Source organism: Cryptomeria japonica, chromosome 9 (assembly GCF_030272615.1).
Source record: "Cryptomeria japonica chromosome 9, Sugi_1.0, whole genome shotgun sequence".
Lineage (NCBI taxonomy): Eukaryota > Viridiplantae > Streptophyta > Pinopsida > Cupressales > Cupressaceae > Cryptomeria > Cryptomeria japonica.
In genome coordinates, this window is record NC_081413.1 from 266,372,239 (window position 1) to 266,399,753 (window position 27,515).

A 27,515-nucleotide genomic window follows, 5' to 3' on the forward strand; every position below is an offset into this window, starting at 1 on the left:
CGGATGGAAGTATTGAGGAGTATAAATCAAGGATGGTTGTAAAAGGCTACTCTCAAGTTGAGGGTGTTGATTATGGTGAGATATTCCCTCTTATTGCAAAAATGGCATCCATTATATTTTTTCTTTTTGTTGCTACTGCTTATGATTTAGAGGTTGACCAAATGGATATTAAAACTTCTTTCCTTAATGGTGATTTGGAGGAGGATATTTATATGACATAGGCAGAGCACTATGTCATGAAAGGTAAAAGTAATTTGGTTTGTAAATTAAAGAAATATTTGTATGGCCTCAAATAGAGTGCTAGGATGTGGTACGAGAAATATGATACTTATGTGTTGAGTTTGGGATTTGAGTATTTTAAACCAGATCATTATGTTTTATTATAAATTTGATGGTTATCATTTCCTATAGATTGCATTGTATGTTGATGATATGTTATTTATTGGTAAAGGGAAAGGTATGATTTCAAAACTAAGGAATCAACTTGTTGCTAAATTTGAAATGAATGATCTTTGTGTAGCAAAGCACATTCTTGGGATGGAAATTAGAAGAGATAGAGTGAAAAAATAGTTATGGCTAGGCTAGAGTAAGTGTGAATTCAATGTTACAAAGGTTTAACATGCATTATTATAGACCATTGCGCGTTAATTTTATAGTTGGAGCAAAAAAAATTATTGCCAATTGTCCTACATCCCCATCGAAGATGGAGAACATGAGAGAAGTTCCTTAGTAGAGCACAATGGGAAGTTTGATGTATTCTATGGTTTGTACTAGACCAAACATTCCCCAAGCAATGAGAGTTCATTCTGAATATATGTCTAATCCTAGTAGAGTTTATTGGGATGTAGTCAAAAGAGTCTTCAAATATTTGAAGGGTACCTCAGAGTATCCTTTGTGTTATAACAGTAATTTGGTTGGAGATGTGATTTCCCTTTATATTCATGGTTATGTGGATTTAGGTAGGGTAGGTGATATTGATAGAAGATTATCCACCAATTCTTATATGTTTATTTTATTTGGTGGTGAAATTAGTTGGATGAGTAATGGCTTCTTTGTCCACTACTAAAGTAGAGTATATGATAGCTACTCATTATTATAAAGAATCCACTTGGAATAAGGGACTATGTTCAGATATTAGAATAAAACAAGGAGAAGTGATAATTTATTGTGACAGTTAGAGTGTGATTTGCCTAGATAGGAACCCAACATTTCACGCTCAGATGAAACGCATTGATATTGAGTATCATTTGGTCAAAGATGTGGTCGAAGATGGTACGGTGAAGATGGTTAAGGTGGAAAATTTGATAGATGGTATTGATTCTTTATCTAAAGTTGTGAGCATAGAGAAGTTCAAATGGTGTTCTTAAGTTTATGGGCATTTTGGTCCCTAGCAGGTACTTTATTGTGTTGATACTCCCTTTTCTCTTAGAAGGTGTTTGACAAGTGTCAGAATGTTGGGAGAATGGTGTCTCAACCTTGTATTTACATCAGGTTACTATTTATAGTAAGTTTTCATTTCAGCAAAAAATAGTGTGAAATTTTCCCCAAAGCTTCTTGTTGGCTAGATAAGCATACTGATAAAGTTTCTTTAGAAGATCACAACCAGTTTTGAAGATATTAAAGTTTACATTTTGGAGGGTTGTAATGAAAGGTTTAAACTTAATTCTAACAAGTTGAGACCCTCCAAAATGCCTTGAAATGTGGGCATAAATAGTATAAATTTTTACAAGGTGGTAGAGCAATTCACGAGCTTTTTGATGCTTTAAACAATTTATCAAATGGACACATGGTTCAGAAGTTATAGCCTTAGAAAGTTTGGACTCCTAAAATAATAAATATTAAATGTATTAGACACATAAATGAGTTGTAAATGCGAGAGACACATGTTGATGTGTATTTTGACATATCATATGGCATCTAGATTGGAGATAAGGTCAGATATACTTTATTGGGTGGTTTTAGCACATAGTTTTGTAATACCATTTGATGACTACTTATATTGTATCTCCTATATATGAGATGTGTGAAATTAAGGTTGTGTGGAAGAGTCTTATGGCTATTAAGTTACCTCTAAATTTTTTATTGTTGGAACTCTTGTAAAGAGCTTGCTCTACAAGTATATTGTAATCTTTAATTGATTTCTAAATAATATATTAGGTAACTTTTCAAGTGTGGAGTTTTTCTCTCGAAAGGATTTTCCCCATGTAAATCACTATGTTGTGGTATGAATTCTATTATGTTTATTTTTTTATGTTTTATTAACTGTTGTAATGATCTGAAAAATATTTGCATTGGCCTCCGCTTGAAATTAGCATAGGAAGTTGTTCTGCTACTTAACTTCCTTACATAATTGAGTGGGAGCATGGAATTTTGGGTTGCGATGGCCTAGACTATACTTAAGTAGTTAAGAATAGTATAGGTTATTCATGAGGTGGGAGGAAACTAGATCATTATTTAGGAAGGGATGTTTATAGATAAGGAGATGATCCTTTGTTGAGAACTCATTGTTTCAACAGTTCCATAAATAAAATAGTTATAGATAAGTAAGGGAGAGAATAAATCTATGGTATGTAAGAAATAAAATTATTATGATGGAAGGAGTAACAAGAATCATATAAGATTGCAAATGAGAAAAAATAAAATTACATAAATGTGCAAAATCAAAAATCATTAGGGCATATAATAATGGAAAGAAAATTAAAAAAATCAATATAAATCTACACAAAAAGAGGTGTAATTGTCTTGCAACCATTTAAGGAACATTTCAACCATTGTGGAACTTATTATACACACTAGTGATATTGAGGGCAGATCAGATGGGGATGGAACCTTTTGCATTATTCTACAAAGCAGCAAAGCAAAGAGTTCCTATTAAGTTTGAAATGGAAGAGTTCAGGTTGAGAATTCGCAAAGAAATAAAGAATACAGGCAACTTTAGGGAGAATTGTCCAGATCAGATAGGGGTGGAACCTTTTGCATTATTCTACAAAGCAGCAAAGCAAAGGGCTCCTATTTAAGTTTGAAATGGAAGAGTTCAGGTTGAGAATTTGCAAAGAAATAAAGACTACAGGCAAACGTACTAGTTAGGGAGAACTGTCTCAGAGAAGCTACTGAAATTACTAAGAAACCCATAAACTTGAATGAGGATGATGTTGCTGGATTAGGGTATTCCTTAAGGCTAGCTATACATAAAGTGTATGACCAATAATTGCCAATGTATTGATTAATCATTTAAAAAAATTAACTTTATGCTTAATTAATAATCTTTTGGGTTTAATATTTAAAACTAATGCTCACATTCAGTGTATTTGTCTCCGAACTTTCTTGAATTAGGTGGTCATTTAGCTTTTTCCACTCATATTTATTGTGCCCAAGCTGGATGTGTCCCTAATCACCGTTAACTCTTTAGAAATGGATTTTCCCAACTCTTGTAGTCACCTATACAAGGGGAACTCTAGACTTGTAATCCTGCATCATCCTGAGGATGGATCTTGATGGAGATTAGATACACACTGCTTTCCAAAAACTTTGTTTCTCAATATTATGAACTATGGAAACTAAAAATCTTTAAGAATATAGCCATTGTATGACTACGGAAAACAAAAAGGATATTGAGAATCAAATTTGGCACGAAGTGCAAGCTTTTTCAGTCTTCGTTGTTCTTCTGCAGACTTCAATTTTTTACTGTCCTCCAAATTATCATTAGCATCATCTCCTCCGTACTTCTCTCCTGTCTCCAGATCTTCAAAATCTCCAAAGGCAGAATCATCATCCTCATCACTCCCACCCATTTCTTCACCTCGGCGAGCAGCCTTTGACCAGTCACCAGTAACAAAGCGGTCGCGAATGCTTTCAATGACATCCTGATTTAACCAATCACTTAGCTGTGAATCGTCTACCTGTGACTTAGTGCAGTCATCAGCATTTGGATCTTCAACATTGAGATGCATATCATGTTTTTTCTGTCAAAGTACAAGCAGAAAAATATTAAGTCTTTGGTGTAAATGTAATTGCTTACAAAACAGAAAACATGCAAAAAATTGCAAATGATTTTCCATTGCACAATTAGCTTACTCCATAGTAAACGTGACCTGTTTGGAGGAAAAGAAAGAATGTGGAGAGGTTCCAATACACAAGGAAGCATCATAAAACATATACCATATCATCAGTTAGATTCAATGTGCTGATATCATTTGCTGAGGCCACCTAAATCTCCATTTCCTAATTATTGTATACATTTTCCTGAAATTCAAGTCTCCAAGACCCAAAACATGATTACAACATGGGACTTACTTTCTGATGAGAAACATCTCCATCTAGAGGTCAAAATTGAAGCAACAGAGATTCAAAATATGGCACTATATTTGGTGATACATGTTTTACAAGGAACTTCAACATTTAAAGGTGATAGTTCAGTGGCCAAGAACAATATGAATCCCATACATAATGGCTCGTTAGCATTTTCAAAAAGGTAATTAATTTATATGCAGTCAATTATTTTAAGCTACATTTCATATGTTTCAGACGAAATAGTTAAATCATTGGCAAAACTATCACCAAAGACAATAGATTACCAATTACCTTTTCAGAATTCCGTTTTAGCTTGAACACTTCCTCCTCATCACTACCATCACTGTCACTATCTTCTGTAAGTCCTTGAAAGGACTTTGGAGTGGGAATTGATGCAGATTGACCATACACAAGGTCCATCAGATTTATTTTCTTCTTCAAAAATGATTGAGAAATCAAATTTTCTTTCCATTTTGAAGCATCACCCATCAAACTTGTATCTTGAAAAGAGTGAACCAGGCATGCAAAGCAAGCAAACAATATTTAGACATTTCAAAATATGATGTGTAAATTTAATGATGACGTATAACTTCATTACAGTGATATTTATACAGTATGATTAAGATCCATGAAACAAAATAGGTCTAAAATTTAAACATTGGACAAGCCCTGCAATTTAGAAGCAAAGGATACTATGTGAGGCTATCCTTGACTGGTGCATTATCAGTGTTTTAACTTTAAATAGATATTACATCATATAAATTTCCTCAAATCCTATTGATTATTTATTTTTAAAACTCAAAGTTTAATCACGGTAGTAACAAGTACCATCTATATCTTCATCTTCTGATAATCCTTCACATCTATCTGATGCTCCACCCTGCCCTCTTTCAGAATCAGGCATTCTGCTTATTCTAGTTGCAATGCAGTTCTCCTGTTCTTCATCTTCACTGTTGTATTCGTCACTTGGAGAAATATTCTTCTCACTTTGTGAGCCATCTTCACTGTCACTCCCAGAAGAATCCTGTAAACAATAGGTAACATATTTGAATAGTGTACATGTCAAAGTCTCCTTTTTCTTGTAAAATAAATCTTTTCAAGAAGCACAACATATACAAAATGCTAATAACAACTTATGGTATAATAGTTTTAGGAATAGCTGAAATAGTAGCGCCATATCTTTAGTGTATCAAGCTCGTAACCAAATAAAGTATCAAATTTATAACATTTTTGGATTCATTTTTTTGTGCGAGAGACTGCAAGCGTGCATGTATGTGTGTGTGGTTATGTTTTTAATTCATTAAATATTCTTTTAACTTTAGTAGTATGCTAGTATAATTTGTAGTTTTGACTTCAAGCCCCACATACCTACTCTAGTCATTCATGTATATCAATATAAGCTATTTATTTCTTTCTTTCGTTTAGAGGGATTTGTGTGCTTGTGAAGGTCAATGACATTGCACATGCAAGATATTTTCTTATATTTTGTGGACTAAAGCTCAAAGATAATTTCATGATTTTTCTCAAAATAAGTCATGGGCATATGATTACTTTCAGAAATTTCAAAGTTGGATCAAAATGCAATCTGATCAGAATATCAATGCATTAAGGACAAGAATGACGATGAAATTTACTGAAAAGAGATTATTTAATTTTTCAAAGACCATAGGATTTGAAAACAGCTAATAGCTGCCTATATTCCAAAGCAGAAAAAAGTCAATGAAAAGAAATGCAGCTGTAAGTGAAATGATCAGATGCATGTTTCAAGGAAAATGTTTAGCAAACAAATTTAGGACTGAAGAAGTGTATATGGTATATTTGCTTAATAGCATTTCAACTAAAGCCTTTTTAAAGGAAACCAAGAATAGACTAGTGTTCAACCAAAACTATATATTTTGAAAAGATTGGTGAGCGGAGTGCAAAGGAGTTGGTGTAGATTCACCCTCCATTGTTGCCACTTCCCTCTATGCCGGCTGACAGTTGTCTTCTTGTTCAGTTTTTGTATTTTGTGTTATAGGTTTTGCATTTCCTTGCTAATTTTGCGTTGTTTGATTTTTTACCTTGTAATGTCTTTCCCTAGCTTTATTTTGTATTTTGTCACCTTTTGTATTGAAATTTCTGAGAGAACCAAAGTTTTTAGTTTTGGATGTTGTTAATGGTCAAGAATCTGAGGCCCTATTGGCAGTTGTTGCTCAGTAACGGTTCCATATGATGTTTGGCTCATGACATTGAATATGGAGGAATGCACTACAAAAGATGTTGAAAAGGGTAAATCATTCAGGTAAGTCATGGTTGCAGGAGACAAGCCAGTTGTTTCTGAAGGTGTGGGATTTGTTTTATGGGATAGAGGGCCCATTGAAGCTTCACTGCAAAATGACAGCTTGCAAGGTGAGCACATGATTCTTACCCTGAAGCCAAATGAACTAATCTAAGATATGATTGAAAAGGAAGAATCAAGGTTGAAATCTGTTGGGATTTTTTTGTTTGTTTAACTCCAAACACTGCCAGCTTAAAAATTCTTATATGATTTGTTTGCTTCAGTGTGGGTATAGAAATTGTGTCTCTGTCTTTCTGTCATATGCTGCAGATAATGGAGCACTTTGGTTAAAAAGATTTTTAGAACTCTAGATATTCATCAAAAACAAGTTACAATATTTTGGTGCAAGAATTTGTTGATGCTCAAAGTTGTAGGTTACTAAATTCCTTAAGGTAAGCTTCTCTGAAGCACCAGGGGTGTCAAACCCAGAGTAACAAACCTCTAATTTATGATCAGGCAGAGCAATAATGGAGCAATTATTGAGAGTGGGTAAACTCTCCTTCACTTCAGGCTCAACTAGATCAAGGGGGGCTTCCCTAGAGGTATCTTTAACAGAATTGTTCAAACTGAATATTGACAAATAGATGAGCTTGCAATAGCACCCAGTGTATGCTTGGTTCCAAAAGTTGTCACTAGACAATAGACTAACCTACTGTGTATAAGAATTCTTATTAAGCTATTAAGCACATCAACACAACTGCAGGATGTGGAAATGAACAACACGATTTTCTAAAGGTGAGAACAGTTATGGATCGCTAACTGGGCCATGAGGTGCATAAAAACTAATGTCCTACTCCTAATCTACTAGTGAATAATGTTTATTTTTTTAATATTGGTGGATCATTACTTCCAAGACCAGTGCCTTTTTTTGGGTTACGGAGTTATAGTAAACCATGAAAAACAACACACACAAATCAAAAGGACTATGAGTTGTGCAACTACATACTTCACAAATAATGATAACAAGCAACTGAATATTCTTAGTTATCCATCTCAAACTGCAGAAATTCTTATGCAATGAAGATATGACTATTACAAACCTTGCAATGCTTTAGCACATTGTCCCATTAATCAAATAGTCATTACATTCATAACAGTGAAGTGGCAAGAGGAAACCCTAAGCTATTATTTCCTAAAAGATCCACAAAGAGAACTGTGGGGACATTCAAATGCAAGAATCATTCATGGTATTAACCTCTTTGTGATTTCCAAATGATGTTGCTCTAACGGCAACTAGATTTGCAAGATTTGAAAACCTAGAAGCTCCTCCACACTTGCAGTCACATGGAAAAGAGAAATGGTGGACTCTCCTTGAAGAGAGAAATGACTAGCCTTTCTGGAAAATGAACTAGCATATGTAGTGCTTTGTTGGTTGCCCTGTCACTTCAAGAATCGATGAAGAACTTCATTTGATAGTGCAAACTTCATTAAATGAGCAATCTAGAATAGGAACAAAGACTATCAAGAGCCGAAACTCGACCACAATATTAATTACTACATAGGTTGTTTCCATCCTTCATCGCTGAAAGTACATGTGAATCTGCACCCTTAAGATGAACGACTATTTTTTAGTACAAAACCTTCTTGGAGTGGTTGCGGCAACAAATTTGGTCATTAATGGCAACCTAAGTCATGCAAAGAGGTAGGTGTGGGGTAAACAGTGCAAAATGCAAGAGTTTCAAGGTTTCGAGGTTCAAGGGTCAGGGATGCCTCATTACACATACCACTTGTCAGGGATCATCAGTACATCCTACCTAATGCCTAAAGTGAGCTAATAAAGGTATTTCCATATCACTAATTCCAAAAGGACACATGAAGAAAATATTGAGAGTTGAGGATCAAGGATACTGAGGAATCGATCACACAAGGCATGCAAATAAGGATATGTCTGAACTCCTAAACCCAATAAGGTAGCATAGTGTAGAATGTTGAGGATCGAAAGTCAAAGATGCTTCATAACCCATGCCAAAAGTAGCATGTTAAAGGTATTCTCATGCCTCCAACTCCCAAAATGTATATAAAGAGAAATGTCAAAAGTTGGAAATACCAAGGAACTCGTGCCATAAAGAATGAATGATACTACAACTCCAAAAGATAAATTAGTGCAAAGTGCCAAAATGCAAGCGTTGGGGAAAAAGTATGCTGGTAAGAGGAAGTTTGGAGCTCCAACAAAGACAAGGGAAAAAGTGAGGGTCGAGGGAAAGGTATGACAAGATGGAAAACTCCGAAACTCCAGCATTTAGCGTAATCATTGGAATTTGAACAAAAAGACCTCCACATTTAGAATTGTTGGGACCTTCGCAACTTCCAAAACATGGTAGGCACATGGAGGATGATGAGGGAGAACACTAATACAAAATTGACCAAATGAGGCTTGTACAATGACTTCTCAGGTTGATTATATATGAATCTATGATGGGCATACAGCCAAAATGCATAAGAGAGCCATGACTCAAGCACAATTTTGACACAGTAAAATTAAAGTAAAACTAAAGTGAGCCAAATATTTTGTTCTCATTGCTAGAACATAACTTAGAAAAAAGCATTATGAGTACATATGAAGTAATAAGTTGTTTTAATGTAAGTACTAAGTAGAGGACCTAGAGGTAGACATTCAATAAACCCTCTACTATAATTATAAATTTGAAAATTTAGAAATGTGTTGTCTAATTCAAATAAAAAGATTAAAAGGGGATTTTACATATTCGTGTTATGTTATACTGTATACATTAATTAAATGCGTTTTAGTAAGAGAGTCATATAATAAAAATGATCTAGTGATGCAGTCGCCATGTACTTAATAAATGAGACCTTAGTGACCTAAATTCTTTTGTGCAGTGTTTTTATTAACAGCAACCATTTAACAAATACGGTCTAGTTGTGTGGAACCTCTGTACTTTTATTATATAGTACCTTAGTTTCCTAAATTCACATCGTGTAATGTCTTTAATTATACATCATTGATGATTTGAAATTAACTCTTGTGGGATTTGACCTGCATATTTTTAGTTATCTTAAGATGACCACCTCTGTACTTTTATTGTATAGGACCTTAGTTTCCTAAATTCACATCATGTAATGTCTTTAATTATACATCATTGATGATTTGAAATTAACTCTTGTGTGATTTGACCTGCGTATTTTTAGTTATCTTAAGATGACCTCTATGCCTAGTCATTAAACTAAAACATTTTCCCTGATTTGAACTATGTATCTTTAGTCATCTTAAGATGATCTCTATGCATAGCCGTTAAACAAATACTAATTACAAGGCAAGAGGGTCAAATTAGTAAACAAATTTATAAGCATTCTCTGACATATATGCTTGATTTCAAGAAGGGAAACTCCTAAGATAATTATTCCATGAAAGAAAGGGTTTATAGTTCCCACAGAATGGGAGAAAGTTCATAAATATGACAAGAAAAAGGCACCTGATAAAGCAGCCAAAGCCCAAAAAATTGAAGTCTCGTTGACAAAGAAAGAAGACAGATGATAAAGACTATACTAACAGATAATGGCATCAGAGGCCTACACTAACATCTAATTAGATGACAAGAAAGGCTCAAATCACCAAAAACAATAATAAGCATACCTTTGGATTGCTCTCCTTCTCATCTTCAAGAAAGATCGCTTTTCTCCTCATTCTTCCATTTTGAAATTCTGATACCTCTCTCATATTACATTTTAGATGCGGCTCCCCCTCACTATCAGACATGTCTGTGACCTTCTCTTCTGGAAGATTGGCGCTGATAATGGCATGTCTATCATTTCCATTTGACAATTCTTTGTCTGGGGAATGGTTAAGTTCATTGCTTCTCCCTGTATCATCATCATCTGAAAAACTATCAGAACACGAACCAGAATCAACAGTATCCGCTAAAATAATACAAATAAATAAGCCCTGATTGTTTTCTCTATGTTTGCCATGACCAGCACTTCGATTACCATTTTCTATTTCTTTATCACTATTCTCTTCTTCACTGCTGCACTGTTCTCCCTCATCTGTATGATTAGCACCTTTTCTTGGATTTCCTCGAAAAAGTTGTATAAAGCTCTGCTCCAGCTTTTCATTGATAGAATACTTTGTATTCTGAAGTGTTTTTACAAGGACTTCACCCACATCAGGAGCATTTCCTAAATAAACAGAAAACAATTTTTCCATTAGATTGCAGCAACACATCTACCAAATTTTGTGGTTTGGAAACTGAACAGCAACTCAGGATGTAATGACAAACCAAGGCCATCCAAGTATGTAAGTTAGCAGAATAGGAAGATAGAAGGGTTATATTAAAGAAACCGGGGTGATTATTTGAATCAGCACAATATTCTGAAAGCTATAATGATTAAATACTAAAAGACGTGGCTTAAAAAAATAGAAGTAGGTACACAGTATATTTGTGTTAATTATTAATTAATCCTCTCCTATACTATTCTACCCTGTCATCTGTAGTCCATTTCCTGACCTAAATATAAATATAGAAGATACATAGAAAAATTCACCTCAATAAAAAGAAACATCAAAGGAAAAATGACAAAAAAATGAAAAGTTGCGGGATGTCGAAGACCTATTTGTTAACATGATGAAAATAGCAAAGTACCTTGTTTTTCTTCGGTTGCTTCATTATCATCCTCTTGTTTGGAAAATTGAACCATGTGATCATTAATGTTTATGTAAACAGCATCCTTATCGTACAGGAGATCACCAAGATCTGACATTGGTGCATAAAAGAGTTTCTCTTTTTCACGCAGTCCCTTTTTCTTTGCTGCTGAGGGCAGAGGGCATGGATCAGGCAAACTAGCAACACCAGCCAAATGACAATCCCCAACACCTGCAATATGTACCTGCCGAAGTCTAAGTGTCAACCAAAAATTCTTCTTACAATATAAAAGATTTGAGAATATGATATAATGTGTAGTTTTGAGGTGACAAAGTTCTACTTACAGCATGCCCCATGTTGTCATAATTTAGAACCATGCACCTCAGTACATTTGTCATGTTGTTCATTGTTTTATAAGTTGTTTCTTTCTATTTAAAAAGAAAAGTTCTTATGTGATTAGTTTTAAAGTATTCAGTTCCAGGTAAATTATACATAACCAAAGATAATTAGTTTTTTAGTATTCAGTTTCAGGCAAAATATACATAACAGATAGTATGTGGCATCAGTATTGTTTAAATCTTACAACTAAAAAAAAAAATTCAAAGCGACTTACTTCGCCCAACAAATTCAAGTTCAAACAATAAAAGTTAACATTTTCTTATTATTTTGAATTTTAAATTTAAGCAATGTTCCACAGCCGTTGGGGACAGGGGGACGCAGGGACAGGTTTCGAGGACCCTCCGTTTGGAAACGGCAGGGGGACGGTGGCAAGGGGGTGGCAAGGGGGCGATGCCGATATACATATAGTACTTGAAAAACTAGTTATAAAAAGATGTATAAGAATTATATTTCAAATGAAACTTTGGGAAATTGGTAAAATAGCAAAATTGCAAAAATACTAAATACTAAGATTTCTTGAATGCTAATTTCAAAATAAAATTTGACAAATGAAATTGTCAAATTGGAGATTTCTATTATATGGAAAATATGATTTATGATCATGATTCATCATTGGCTTATTACTTGCTTACAATTATAGTTTGATGGGGGGTTTGGGGGCAACACCAAAATGAGGTTGAAGGTAGCACCCCTGGCAGGGACCTGGGTAGGAGAGAGAGATGTAGAGATAGGTCTAGATCTTGGGGGAGAGAGAAGAGAGTGAGATAGAGGTAGGTAGAGAGAGGGGATAGAGGAAGAGTGATAGGTTATATATAGGCCTAGCGTTCAAGGGAGATAAAGAGAGTGAGATAGAGAGAGAGAGAGAGAGAGAGAGAGAGAATGCTGATAGGAAGTTGCTGATTACTGAAATATGACTGTGAAATTTTTTAAATCTTCCAAAAACTAGAATCTACATTATAACTCCTCGAGATCTGAAACCACTCTCAAACATCTTGCCAATATATACATGAAATATAACTTAAAGTACTTATACTTAAATGTTATATTTCATGTATATATCTGATGAAGAGAATGAGATTGGCTTGAAGACAAGGATGCCATTTTCACAAATTTTCGACCATTTTTGCTTAGCATTCGAATTTCTAAGTGGTGGTTATGGGAGACTCCTAAGCATCCACGAGATGGCCAAAAGACTCCTAGGAGTCCCCGAGACATCCTAGAGACGTCTGGACATCCTCGACATCTCTAGACGTCCTAATGGCGGTGGTGAGACTACAGGGGACACCCAGTCCCCCTCCCCATGTCTCGAAGATGTCCTCGTCCCAGAAACACAAGGTTTTGGGGGGGGAGGAAATGCATCCATGTGGTTCACTGATTAAAAGACATTAATTTCTTAAAAAATTGTAGCTTATAATTTTTTATAGTTTAAAACAAGACAAAGACAGAATTATAAAAAAAATTTAAAAATTGATATCTTTGTATTTTAAAAATAAATATTGGCTCTAAATATTATTAAAGATAAAGAATTATCAAAACTTTAAAATGCATATTAATGCACTCTTTCATGTAAAAACAAGACAAAGAATTACCAAAATAATAAATGGTGGCTTTTTCAAGAGTAAAATAAAAAACGAAATACAAAAGAAGAGCAAGTATGTTATTTAAAAATAGTTTTTCAAATAAAAATAAATTAAAGTGTAGATAAAATTATAAAAAAAGTAAATAAAAATAAAATTGTGTTGATAAGGTAAATAAAATAAAATAACTCTTAGCTAAGTAAAATAGCTCTTGACTCAAATCTCTCAACATTTTTTAGATAGATGTATTTCCCTTAGTATCAAGTTATTGCCTCTGCGGACATCATAACCCCACAAAACACTCTTCTCCTATGTCTCCATCTCAAGCCTTCAATATTTAGACTCATGGGGGATCAAATAACCACTGAAAGGCATTATTGTGAGTCCAAACAAGATCCCAAAATAATAAGTTATAAATCCCTACCACCCACACTCTATTTGTCATTTACAACCTTTAGAAAGATGACTTAAGGCATGTCATTAGTGGGTCAAGATTCCCAATCCACTTTGAAACCTCCCTCTTAATCATGCTTTTATGCCTCATAATGTATGCTCTTACACATCTTTCATAACACATCCAAAAGAATTTTTTGCAATTTAGGGCATGTGCCAACACATCCAACAATTACTGACTTTGACTTAATAAGCAATACAACAATTATTCTTTCACTAAACATGAAAAGTTCAAAAATTACCGAAGTAAAAAATCAAGGTAACAAAGGTGAATGAAAAACTATTTAGAGCAAATATTTATTTTTTAAATATAAAGGCATCAAAAATTTAAAATCTGTTTTAATATGAAATTATTTAGAAGTAAATATATGTATATAATATTTACTACACTTTTTAAAGTAAAAATGAAACAAAAGAATTACAAAATGAAACAAAAGAAGAGCAAGTATATTATTTGAAAATAGTTTTTCAAATTAAAAAAAGTAAAAAGTGTAGATAAAATTATAAAAAAAGTAAATAAAAAATAAAAAATTGTGTTGATAAAGTAAATAAAATAAAATAACTCTTAGCTAAGTGTTGAAACAGATTTGTCACTGTGAATTCTCCTTTAAAATTGACCCTATTCGCCCGAAGAGAAGTGACAACCATTCCAACAGTTGGAGAGATTGCAATCAATCTGCAATCTTCCTCTGCATTTGACAGGGGCAGCTCCCTCGTATGATGGGGGTATTTGAGATTTTCGTGTACTTTTAACCTGAAAGTACACAAAGGAGAAAACATAGAACTAAAGAACAGAAAACCCAACAATAGACATATGAATACCAATTGAGATTTCACAATAGATAACAATTACAAAGGGGGATTTAAGCACAATATAAGTTTGACACGCAAATATCTCAACATACGAAGAGATGGGTAACTCTAGCACATCCAAACCAAGATACCAGAGCTTGATTGTGTTTCATTACATCAATTGCATGAATTGTAAGCAATCCAATAGATGACAAATGATTTACACATAGACAAAAGATATCACCAATTTGACATATGAAAGATTAGTAATAATAACTTAAGAAGCACATCTAGCACATACGAGCTAAATACATCCTTCATTATCTTCATGAAATTATACAATCTCAAGAACTCTTCTATACAAAGTCCAAACACAAAATTCATCAAACTACTTCTCTAAGAATTTCTCCATAGTCTCCCCTCTGTCCGAGTATCTCCCCTACAAATGAATTGGCCTTGTATTTATAGGCATCCTGCAATAACCACCTTAATAACCAACTCATAACTACTTTTGGTAACCACTTACAATAACCACTTACGATAACTATCATAAGCAAACACTTAGGATAACCACCTAACATAATCCCTTAGCATAAGTCCTTAAAATAACTACCCAAGTGATCACTTGAAATAACTACCTCGCAACTACTTAGGATAACTACCCTAGGAGAATCACTTAAAATAACTATCTAATTTAATCACTTGGGATAACTACCGTTTTTGGAGACAAGTTAGGATTTACCTAACTTTCACAGTGATAACTTGTAGTTGTATATCACTTTTACAAAAAGAGATAACTTGAGGCCCATAACATCAAAGAGAGAAGTGAGATATTGGCCATGTCGAAGTGGCAATGTGTCTGCTTGTAATCATCAAGAACTTGGTCTTGGAAGAAATCCACCATAATCACATTGATGATCAACCTTTTCTTCCATTTGACATTGTCTCCACATTTTGTGTATGCATAATATGAGAAGACTTCCAATTGTATGTGTTGAGCGTGTCCTTCCAAAGCATTTTTCCAAATAGCTTCAAAATAAATATATTCACCCACTGCAATTAAAATTGTTGTACCCTCTATCATTAAAGGTTGACTTATTTGCATATATTTGAAAGGTCTCTTCAAGAATGTTTTGATCTTTAACAGAGCTTATATGCATTCATCAAATTCATGAGATTGAATCCCTTGGAAGCATTTTGTCAAAATCTCACATCTTGAACAAACGGAAAGGACTTTAGTGAAGGTTGTATGAATCGGCCTTATTGGCCTGGCATTTGCTTTGAAGTTTCTAAAGCCTCTTCAACAGCTCCATTTTGTGCTCGATCTGCAATCGTTTTATTTCATTCCTGGAAACGACATCTTCTTGAGGTGTTTGATCATGCAATTAATGAGACTTGTCAATGCCTCCATTCTTTGTTCGCACGTTGCATTTGCTTGCAAGTTCCTAAGGCCATTTCAACTTCTCGTTTTTGAGCATGTCGTGCAATCATTGCTGGCTGAGGTTGTGGAATGTGACTTTACACCCGCTAATTGCATTTGCTGCGAAGTTTCATCTTTGTATACCTTGCAATCATCGCATGTCATGAGATGACATCGATTTGAGACATTTGTCAAACAGTTCACCATGCCTTGTTTGTGCTCTCACATTGTGTATCGTTCGAAGCTTCCATTTTTGCACTGGCAGAGAGGGTGGCGGCTAACATTGCAAATCTTGTCTTCACACCTCTCGTCGCTTGTACATTTTGCATGCATAATCATAACATGTTCAAGAACACCCATTCTGCGTAGACAGGGAGACCATTGGCACAGTTTTCCTGAAACTTTCTAAAGACTTTTGCACAAATCCTTGATGCGCATATCCTACACTATTTGCTTGTCATTAGACCATATTTCTCTGAGTTACATTACCGAACTCGCGGGCAAGGAAGATGACAACGTGACTGCATAATACGGTTTTACACCTACTTTTTGCATTGCTTCAAAGTTTCCAAAGCTTTTTGACAAATATATTTTGTGCACTCGCTGCTGTCCTTGTGCTCCTTGAGACGACATTTGTCTGAGGCACTGTGTCAAACACTTCACATGATACTTTGATGGATGTCCATGCCCTGCACCAGAGCTCCCATTTTCAGTTCTCGGGTAGAGAGGATATTAGCTAAGGTTGCAGAGTTCGGCTTTACAACTGTGAATCGCATTTTTTTTTTTTGAAATTCTTATAACTGTTTTCAACAAATATGTTTTAGTGCAAAATCCGCAACATTGCATTTCATGAGATAACCTCTCTTTGAAGTGTACGCAATATATTCGGATGCATGACTAAAACCCATTCGAGAGCTCTCATTTTGCACAGACAGGGAGAATGCCAGCAGCGGTTGTGGAATTTGACTTTACACCATGCGCCCATATTTCTTTGAGATGGCCCATCAAACTGTTCATATGCTTTGAACGTGCTTGCCAAGTTTGCATGTATATCGACTAGTGCCTTGCAACTACAAAATTAAATGGAAGTGACATGTCCTTTATGCTTCAATGAATGTTCATATTTGCGCAAGTCGGGAGAATGGTAACAAAGATTGTGGAACCAACTTTTCATATGTCAAATGAGTTTGCTTGATAGTTTGTAAAACCTTCACCATGAATTTGCACATAATGCTTCAATGAAGTAGTTATCTATAAGTAGTTATTATAACTACCTCATCTTTGGTCTTCGTAAACAAACAAGAAACTCCCTTCGTCAATGATTTGTGAAAGTTGGCCAACTTTCCGATAACCTCACTTATCCTTCATGTCTTCACTTCATCGATGACTTGTGAGAAGGAATTAACTTGTCGACATATGAGTGATTCAACAGTTTGAAGTAAAACCAACTTTTGAAATGGACTGGCTATATTTCAATGTGTCGGTATTTTAGTGAAGCCAACCAACTTCACTGATAGTGATATGTATCAACTTCTTTGTAAACCAAGTAAACTATCTTATATCACCTCGCATATCCTTTACTTCTTTTTTATCCCATCGGTGATTTGTAAAAGTACCACAACTTGCCAATATTCAGCACTATGATGACTTTGATGAATCAACCAAAATAACTGATTGCTAGAACTTTCAATAGATTCATCCATGTCTTGGCAAACTTGGCCAACTTATCAATTATATTTGAATGGCGATTAAAGTGAACAACTTCTCCAACTTCTCCTTATTTTGACAACTTTTAAAAACACACAAACTAGCCGATTACACTTTTGGTGCCAATAGTATTTGGAGAATCTCATCGCATTGACAATCAAGCATTATGCACAACCTGTTAACATATGACGACCATCAACTTGGACTCAATAAAGTCTTTTTGAGCGAAACCATATGACAAGAAATATTGAAATTTCTTAAGAAACATTAGTATTTGACTAGTCAAGTGATAAATTTAGTTCAAAAGTTCAAATTTTGACTAGTGTAAAATTGGGCTAACACTAAGTAAAATAGATCTTGACTCAAATCTTTCAACATTTTTTGGATAGATGTATTTCCCTTAGTATCAAGTTATTGCCTCTGTGGACATCATAACCCCACAAAACACTCTTCTCCTATGTCTCCATCTCAAGCCTTCAATATTTAGACTCGTGGGGGAACAAATAACCACTGAAAGGCAATATCGTGGGTCCAAACAAGATCCCGAAATAATAAGTTATAAATCCCTACCACCCACACTCTATTTGTCATTTACCACCTTTAGAAAGATGACTTAAGGCATGTCATTAGTGGGTCAAGATTCCCAATCCACTTTGAAACCTCCCTCTTAATCATGCTTGTATGCCTCATAATGTATGCTCTTACACATCTTTCATAACACATCCAAAAGAATTTTTTTGCAATTTAGGGCATGTGCCAACGCATCCAACAATTACTGACTTCTGACTTAATAAGCAATACAACAATTATTCTTTCACTAAACATGAAAAGTTCAAAATTTACCAAAGTAAAAAATCAAGGTAACTGTTGGATCTCAAATCAACAAATTGGATAAGTTCTAAGGTTATGCTGAATCCTATCTTCGAACCTTCCAATTGATTTGGCCAACTTATGGAGTGAACCAATTAGGTTGCTAACTCCCTCACTTTAGGCTCTGCAGAACCTAGGCGGGTGTACCTGTTGAGACATGTACCAGCTAGGACTCGAACCTAGGACCTTCCATACGCTGCTGGAGTGCTCTACCACTGAGCTACTAGCCCCTCTTGGACCAGTCCATCGTCGATCCTTTCCGACACCAACACCCCCCTTAAGCCACACCTCTCATGTGCTTGGGACTCCTAGCCTAGACTTGGCTCTGATACCATGTTGAGACATGGACCAGCTAGGACTCGAACCTAGGACCTTCCAACATTGTTGGAGTGCTCTACCACTGAGCTACTGGCCCCTCTTGGACCAGTCCATCGTCGGTCTGGGTGTGGATTATTTCCAACACCAACAAGACTCACCAATACAAAGACAAGATCCACACATTCAAGGCATGGAAGATGAAGGACTCAACAGGATCATTCAAGGATGCGGATGAAAGATTCAACGACAAAATAAAGGCACAAAACCATGAGGAAGTCAAGATCCACACTTCATCAAGAGAAGGAAGTCAACAATAAGGAGGATTGCTCAACTAAGGAAAAACAAGCTCAAGAACTTCAAAGAAGATGCACATGTGTCAGAAGGAGGATTTCACAGCCTCAACATTGCAAAATGCAACATGGAAGAGACAAGAGGAATCAAGGTTGGAATTCTCATTGCTCTACAAGGAAAGATTTTACATTGAACTTGGATTTCCAAGGGAAATCCAAGGTCAACATAAGGACTCTACAACAACAAAGAAATCAAGGACTTTCAAGACCACGAATTCCAAAAGTAAAGATAAAGACGTTGAGGACATGTTCCATCTTTCAAGGGGACGTTACGATGCACAAGATCAAAGCAAAGATAACAATTAGCTCGAACATGAGGAAGACTTCACAATGATAGTAGACACAAAGAATTCCACAACATGAAGTCAAGAATTGCATCACAAAGACACGTTTCAAGATTCCAAAATTGAGAATGAAATGCAAAACATCACAAGAAGGATTACTAAACATGAAGATGTGAAAGTGAAGTGTGATCAAGTAATAGACAAGATAGTTTCAGAAGAATTAAGCAAAGTTAGAAACTTGATCATCAAGATGATGCAATTTGGGAATATGAACAATCAATCAAGAAATTGGGTTATGTTGAGTATCAAGAGATATCGCTAGGGGTACGTGAAAGCTAAGGTGGGGCCCAATCATCACCAACCAACCAAGCAATGCCAAGTCAGCATGTTTAGATGCATTGAACCTAACTCATACAGTGAAGGAGCAAGTGACACGTGGAACTACATCAAATATCATTCAATGTACCAAAATGTTGACGTGTTTTTTATGACAGCGTCTAACACAGAATAAAGTTGCCTAACAGTCACTTCACTCTCTCTTGATCAAAGTACGATTGCATGCTAAGATTGCAAGAAGTTCAAACAATCGACTCCAAGATTCCTTCAATGCGTGGACATGACTCAGTTGGCTGATGTGATTGCTAGTAATCCAAGGGGCCTTACGTGTGCATCGTTCTTTCACTTCTTTGCTGTGGCTGGAACTCCATCATCGGATATGGCAATTCTGCGATGCTATTGCTTCGAACGGACTAAAATGAACTGAAAGAAAAGGGAAAGGGTTCAAAAGGATCTAAATCTACTCCTAAGGGCATTGATAACAATGAATAGTGCTCTGGTGGACAAATTTCAAATAAACCAAGCTCTGCTTCGCCAAGTTCAACTACAACTCCACAAGAACTGGTGCAATCTTTTGAGGATATTGAAGGATTTTCAAATCGAGAAAGTGCATTTGAATACCCAAAACGGCGCAATCCAAACGACTGTCCACAACCAAACTTAGCACAAGTTTAGTGGCTCGGGCTAACTTTACACTGCAACTTGCAATCAGCAAGATACAAAAAGTATGAACCATGGAAATTCATCAGACACCATTACATTCTCCATTGAAATCAAAGCACTTTACTACTTCTAAAGTGAGGAAGGTGAAACCATGCAAGTTTTGAAAAAATTAACTCAAGTGGACACCATCAAAGAACAATGTTTCACTATTATTTTCTCAAAAACTTATCGCAACAATTTCATACAAGCTCCCCCTTTTTACAAATGAGGGGGGTCACCCCTTATATAGGCTTCAAGCCCTGGCTACACGCAAAACCCTAATTAGGGTTTTCCCTAAAAGATTCTCCACTCAAGATGCAACAAGGTGGGAATCTCCAATTAATAACCCATCATGGCCATATACAATTAATTCAAAAGTAACCAAAATAGCATCCATTGCGCATTAAATGGACCACCTCCTTCAAATTCGCCCAACATGCGTTGAATATTCATCCATGCAAAAATCACCCCTTTATGTCATAAATGCTCCATCATTTCCACATGTGGCAGCTGCATGCAAAAGGAATCTGCCATAAATTCAACATGCAATGACCAATTTGCCATTTGGTCAAATATTCCGGCAATGAATGCGCCACCATATTGCCATGCGTTCAATAGATCCTCGCCATGCAAATGGACTCTGTCGTCGTATATCCGCTCCTGCACATCCGGAATTGTTGGAGAGGGAAAATTCGATTCAGGAAGAATTTTCTTGAAGTCTCCTCAACTTTCCTTGCTTGAAGAAGGTTTTTCATCGATTTTGCACATTTCCTACTTTTTAGGAAAATTTCCAAATTAGGGTTCCACGGTCCAGGAGAGAGAAAATTCTCCTACGAATCCAAATTTGTAAAACTTTTGAAATTTGGATGTGATTTGATGCCCGAGAATGGACTTTTTCAAATTTTTTCCCTGGGGGGGAAATTTCTTGTTCAGTTCATCCCTGATTCCTTCCTTGCCTTAGAAATTTTATGTTCAATTCATCCTTGGGTGTGATTTCTTCCTTGCTTGGAATTTTGTCCCGAAGGAAGGAATTTCCAACACTAAGCCAAATTTTCATCTATTCCAGGAATTTCTTCTTCTTGGGTGCAATTCTTCCTGGATAAAGGAATTCATCTCTTTGTGCACTGTTCATTTTGGCGCCCTCCACAAGGTCGAGGCGGAAATTCCTCCTGAGGAAGGAATTCATTGTTTGGTGAATTGTCCATGTCTCCTTTTCAACATCCCTATCTCTTAGGGATCCTCCTAAAATTTAGGAGCCAGGGTCATTGGATGAAGAATTTCACCCCGATTCTGAATCTATAAAATTTTCCACATTTGGTCGGGATTTGGTGTCTAAAAATAGAATAATCGAAAATTCGCCCGAGGGGAATTCTGCTTTTTATTCCTCCTTGACTTCTTGGATTTCGTGCCTTAGGCAAAATTTCAAATTTTTTGCTTGAGTGAAATTTTTTACCACGCCAAGGATTCATGAATTTTCCTTCTGTGAATGGCTTTCTCAATTCAGCGCCCCAGCCCAGATCTGGGAGCATTTTCAACATGTCCATGGAGAGGTGGAATTTTCCACTTGTGAATGCATTTCTGGTTTTGGCGCCCCAGCCCTGACCTGGGCGCATTTTGGCCATGTCCATGCATCTTCAATATGTCTTTTTCCTTTCTTATACTTTAAGTTATATTTCATATATATTGTCAAGATGTTTGAGAGTGGTTTCAGGTCCATAGGAATCATAATGCAAATTCTGGATTTTGGAAGATCTTCCAAATTTCCAGACTTAGTCAAATTTCAGGCCATTTTCGGATCAGGATGACATTGGTGGATTGATGTGAATTTCTGGCCTTGGATGATTTTGCATGCTTTCCTCTTATGGAATAGGAGTTCCAAACTTAACCATTTTTTATCCACCTTGTCTGCCTTCTGACTTTTCCGGATTTAGAAATGGTCTTCAGGAACGTTCGGTCTTCAGCGGCTTCGGAGATATTCAGCTTTCAGTGTTTTCCTATGAAGATCCTGCTAAAAATAGATTTTCCCAAATAGTAAGTGTTTCAAAATGTCAAGGTTTGGGCAAAATAGGTCAGAAAAGCACTTACTAAAAATAGAAGCTTACTAAAAATAGAACTTACTAAAAAAAGTAAGTTTAATTTTTGGCAAAATTAGACCAATCCGGGACTCAGTAAAATCCCTAAAAAATAGGAACTTTCTAAAAACAGAAAGTTGCTCTGTTTTGGCTCAAATTTTACTGGGAGGTTCCTTGAAGGGTCCTAATTCCAGTCGTATGTTCAGTTTTTCCAAAAACCCTAAAATCTAGGACAGAAGGCAAAAAACCTAAAATTCACAAAACGAGTTCTAGACTTAGCCGAATTCGCTCAAACAAAAAGCAGATTTAATCAATATGACCCCCAAACACTTGCAAAGCAGAGAGACTACAGAGACTGCTGCGAAAAGACCACAAAAACACAAGCCAAAAAACCAGGAGGGCCTAAAAAGAAGGGGGTCCCCATTTGCAATGGGGCGATGTGTGAAAACGTCACAACACTAACCTCATTTCTCACTCTTCCACATTCAAAGGACATGTGTCCAAAATATTGTAATGATCTCACTGGTCAAAGAGGAGTTAGTTGTAACTTACCCTAGATAGGGTTTATCTTGAATTATCTCAGCTATTGATTTGTAATCAATCATTGCCCCTCATTTGCAATCAAGACCTCTATATAAGGCTTTGCCTTCTCATTTGTAAAGGTAAATAGATCAATAGTCAAAGCAATAATAGGAGGTAGAGTAGAAGTAGCAGTAGGAGAAGATTAGAGATTGTTGTCAAGACTATGTTGGAATAAACAAATGATTTTCATTGAAAACTATGGTGGATTTAAGTTAATTTAAATCAATTTTACATGGAGTTGATTAGCTGAATGGAAGATCTTATTGTTGATTAATGGTGAAGCCTGCATGTTCATACCTTTTGGAATTTGTTGATTGCAAGTTGCAATGCATGGTTAGTCTAAAATTATATTGAAAGCTTAACTTCAATCGCTCTATGTTCATTGTTCATTGTGTTGATGTGCATAAGTGATATGAAAATCATTTGAGTACCCTTAGGAGGTTGCACCATCTTTGTGTAGTTGTTTCCTCATGGAGAAGCAAAAGTTAGTTTGATTTCACTAAGTCAGCAATCATTTCTTGCATTGTTAGGTGTTAGCTTATATTTCCTTAACCTTATTCGTTTGTCTTTTATTTTTCAAGTCAGGTTTAGTGTTCCACGTACCAGCAAAATGTAAGACCCTTTGTGTTACCAGCAATATCACATTATTTTCACTAAGTCTATCCAACATTAAAGTCGACTATTCACATTGTAAACCTTGGGATTGCCTTATTTGATCACATAGTTTAGCATATGAGGTTTCCTTGTTCAAGAGAGGATAGAATACTTAGTATTTTATTCTGTGTTCGAGGTGTCATAAAAAACACATCAACATAAGGCAGGACATATTTTGGCATATAATTTTAATTGGTGAATTGCAACTACTCCCTTGTCCCTTTAAATAGAACTTGGAAAATAAAACCTTCCATTTTCTTTAAAATGACACTATCCATTCTGTGTTCGAGGTGTCATAAAAACCACATCAACACAAGCCAAAACAAATTTTGGCATATAATTTTAATTGGTGAATTGCAACTACTCCCTTGTCCCTTTAAATAGAACTTGGAAAATCAAACCTTCCATTTTCTTTAAAATGACACTTTCCATTTAATTTCCATTGAAATTTCATTCTATTTAGGTATAAAAGATTACAAAAATACTAAATATCAACATTGGGCATACCTACAATCCAAACCAATTTTGTTCTTCTCCAAATTGGAACAAACCTAGCATGTTCAAGCCCAAAGAAGACTAAAGTTTGTCATAAATAAGAAATTGTTAAGGAATTAATAGACAGTTGAAATCATTTTAGCCTCAACTATATCAGGAAGAATAATTGAGGTTCATACCATTCATAATTGCAATTTCTTCCTAAATTTTACTCATAACTACCTCACCTCATGCAACCTCTAACAAACATAATACATGGAAAAAAATGAATTTTAATTGTTTTAAATATCAAATACTACACATCTCAATAATATTAGACATTGAGTATAAACTATTAATAAGTTTGGATAAAAACATACCACACTTCACCTTGGTTTCTTATCATCTTAGACCTTTTAGTGAAGATAGGTGTTCTACAAGGATGTGTTTGCCACCCCCCCTGCAAAAAAAAAAAAAAAAATTGTTTTTAAGATGAGGATTCTAAGATGGTCTTGGCAGAAATATCCCCCTTTCAGTCTACCACTACCACCACATACCAAGGGACATTTCTAAAATGTTCCCCTATTTTGGATAATACAAGGAGACTCCAAGACGTCCCCAAGACCCTTAGGGGACTCAATCACATCTCCTAATCACACTAGAAATGCTATCCCTCAACCCCACTAGGGGCTCTGCCCCCAAACTCCTACCCCACCACCATCCCACTGCCATCCCCCTATCCCAAGACCCATGGAACATTGGTGAAGATCTTTAAATATCAATGTCCACAAAATCAAGGCTATCATATCTTGCATTTCCTATTCCACTAGTAAAATAATAAAATGTCGTCTTTAATCTTATTTAAATGAGCTATCTATTTGTGGTCTCATGGGTCATGTTGTAGCACTACTTTTTTTGTTTTATTTTTTTAACTTTGTTGATGATATTTTACATGAAGTGAAAGATGCCTAGTCACCTCCTCCTCATGTGGATCAAGACAAGGCATTAAAGGCTAAGCTTTCCATCAAATAGAAGATCAAGAATACTAGTCTAGTTGCAAGTGAGGTAACTTTGACTACGACATTGAGTAACATGGAGGAAGCTGGTTCATTTCTTTAGTTTGGATTGTCATAGTTGTTGCTATGTTTTGTTTTGGTCTAGGTTTTAGCATATGTCTATAAGTGTTTATGGTTTGTATCTTCTTCCTGGCCAAGAAAGCTCTAACTTTCTAGCTTTCAATGGCCACAAGATAGTTAAACTCTTAAATACCTTTTATGTGTAGATACTTATGGTTTAATGCAAAGAGAATGAACCCAAGTCCACCTTTACATATCAAAAATAAATAAAAGTTTTATAAAGATTTACATTTTCATGAAATTTTATTTCTGTTTTCAGTTTGGTTTTACATTTTAAAGATTCAATTTTTTAATATTTATTTTATTCTATTTTTATATTTTATTAAGTTTTAGGAAACAAATTAGTTTTCAAATTTAATTCATATATTACTATATGATTATTTGAAATTTGAATAATAATTATTTAGTGATTAATTTAGAATTATTAATTTTTTTATTTTATAAAGTTTTATGCTTCCAGATTTTTATTAAGTTTTATTTAATTTATTAATTTAAATCTTATACTACAGACTTACAATTTAATTTTCCTTGTATTCTTATTGTTCAAATTTTTAAAAAATGTAGATTTATATACTGAAAGTAAATTACTATTTTTTCCCAATATTTGTCAACTAACGAAATTGTGCCAAAATAAATTCCTTGCCAAACCATGAAAACAAACACGAACATTCATGACTCAATTTGTAACCTAGGAGAATGCATCATGGAAGAAGTTGACATTGACTCGAAGATCTGTCAACTTATCAGCTTCATGTATGCAATAAAAGAAGAAGATTTTCTTGTGAAGCCTGACTGCATTCAGAATTTTATTCAAGCTCTGACATGGAGTGAGAGCATAGATGAAGATCACTAAGAGATCTTACACTACTAAGGATGAAATATTCACAACTGGTGGTAAAGTACTGTTGTGACCATTTCACACATCGCCCCATTAGAATGGGGACCCCCTCTTTTTTGCTTTTGTTTTGTTTTTTCTTCTCTCTACTTTTAGGGTTTTGAGTGAGTGAGTTGTCTGTCTGGGCTAGGGCTAAACCTTAGGGGTTTCTTTTGGATGTTTTTCAAGCAGAGTCCAGTCAAATTTTGAAAGTTATTAAGTGTCCTCCCAAAGAGTTGAGACGATTGAAGTGAGGTAAGCCTTTCAGGGGAGTCAAGTAGGTCTTAGGTTAGGTCTAATCAAGGTTTTTGGGGGTAAAAATCCAAATTTTGACTAAGTGTTAGCATTTTGAAGGTGAAATTGTGTGTTTTTGCATAGGTGAGTTTTGATCAATTTTTTGAAGTAAGATGATGCCTGAGACACAAAAATCACTCCTGACCCTTGCTAAGGGTCCAGGGCGAAATTCATCCTGAGTCCAAATTCTTGTTTTGAGAAGGCTTGCTAACTGGTTCCTGGCCTTGAGAATGACCTAACTCTGCCTTGTGAAGTGATTGGAGACTTAAATTTTGGATAGTTTAGCCAGAAAAGGTAAATTCGCTCCTGACCCTTGCTGAGGGTCCAGGGCGAAAATGTTATTTAAGGCATATTTGTCACTGACTTTTCTAATTTGTTTTGTGCAAGGTCTCCAAGAGAGATGATTGGACGTGACTTGATGCTTTTGAAGATTTGAAGGCATGGAAAATGATGAATTTTGAAGGCTAAGGGAAAATTCGCTCCTGACCCTTGCTGAGGGCCCAGGGCGAAATTTTGATTTCCCTCATCTTATAGTGAAAAAAGGACCAAGTGTTGGAAATGAGTGGAAAATCAATGACTTTCTCCATCCACCTGAAGGAGTTTTAACTTGAGATGATGAACGATCTTGTTGGAATCATCAAAATCACTCCTGACCTTCTCTGAAGGTCCAGGGCGAAAAAACTTATTAGAGTCATTCCTAACCTTGTTTGGTCAAATTAAGATATCAAAGGCGTGGTGGAGGACGAAATGAGCATGATAAAGCATCCGGACTTGATTGAAGATGATGAAATGATGGAGTTTTGCCCAAGAAGGGTAAATTCGCTCCTGACCCTCTCTGAAGGTCCAGAGTGAAATTTTCAAATGGCACATTTCTTGCTAGGTCAAAGTGATTTTTTATGATTGCAATAGATAAAGGCAAGTGTGTTTTACCCATTGAATATAATTTGGACGATCAACAAGGAGGCAATCAAGCCAGGTTTGAAAAGTCGCTCCTGACCCTCTCTGAAGGTCCATGG

The 27,515-nt window shown here is 35.5% G+C and overlaps 1 protein-coding gene and 1 non-coding gene across 3 annotated transcripts in view; both read right to left on the minus strand.

The window, feature by feature from the left end:
* Positions 1–3,223: 3,223 nt before the first annotated feature.
* LOC131061900 (uncharacterized) overlaps positions 3,224–27,515 on the minus strand; it is a 33,016-nt gene continuing 8,724 nt past the window's right edge. The window contains exons 2-7 of one of the 2 annotated variants that reach the window (XM_059210877.1): positions 11,206–11,449; positions 10,553–10,741; positions 10,200–10,441; positions 5,119–5,314; positions 4,582–4,790; positions 3,224–3,962 (exon numbers count right to left, since the gene is read on the minus strand). In XM_059210877.1, the coding sequence (XP_059066860.1) occupies positions 3,591–3,962; positions 4,582–4,790; positions 5,119–5,314; positions 10,200–10,441; positions 10,553–10,741; positions 11,206–11,323 (1,326 nt within the window). In that variant the 5' untranslated portion in view covers positions 11,324–11,449 and the 3' untranslated portion in view covers positions 3,224–3,590. The remainder of the gene's footprint in view (positions 3,963–4,581; positions 4,791–5,118; positions 5,315–10,199; positions 10,442–10,552; positions 10,742–11,205; positions 11,450–27,515) is intronic. The other variant, XM_059210878.1, reaches the window with a different exon arrangement.
* Positions 18,768–18,838, minus strand: TRNAI-AAU (transfer RNA isoleucine (anticodon AAU)). Its single transcript has one exon. It is a non-coding gene; the product is annotated as a tRNA-Ile (tRNA).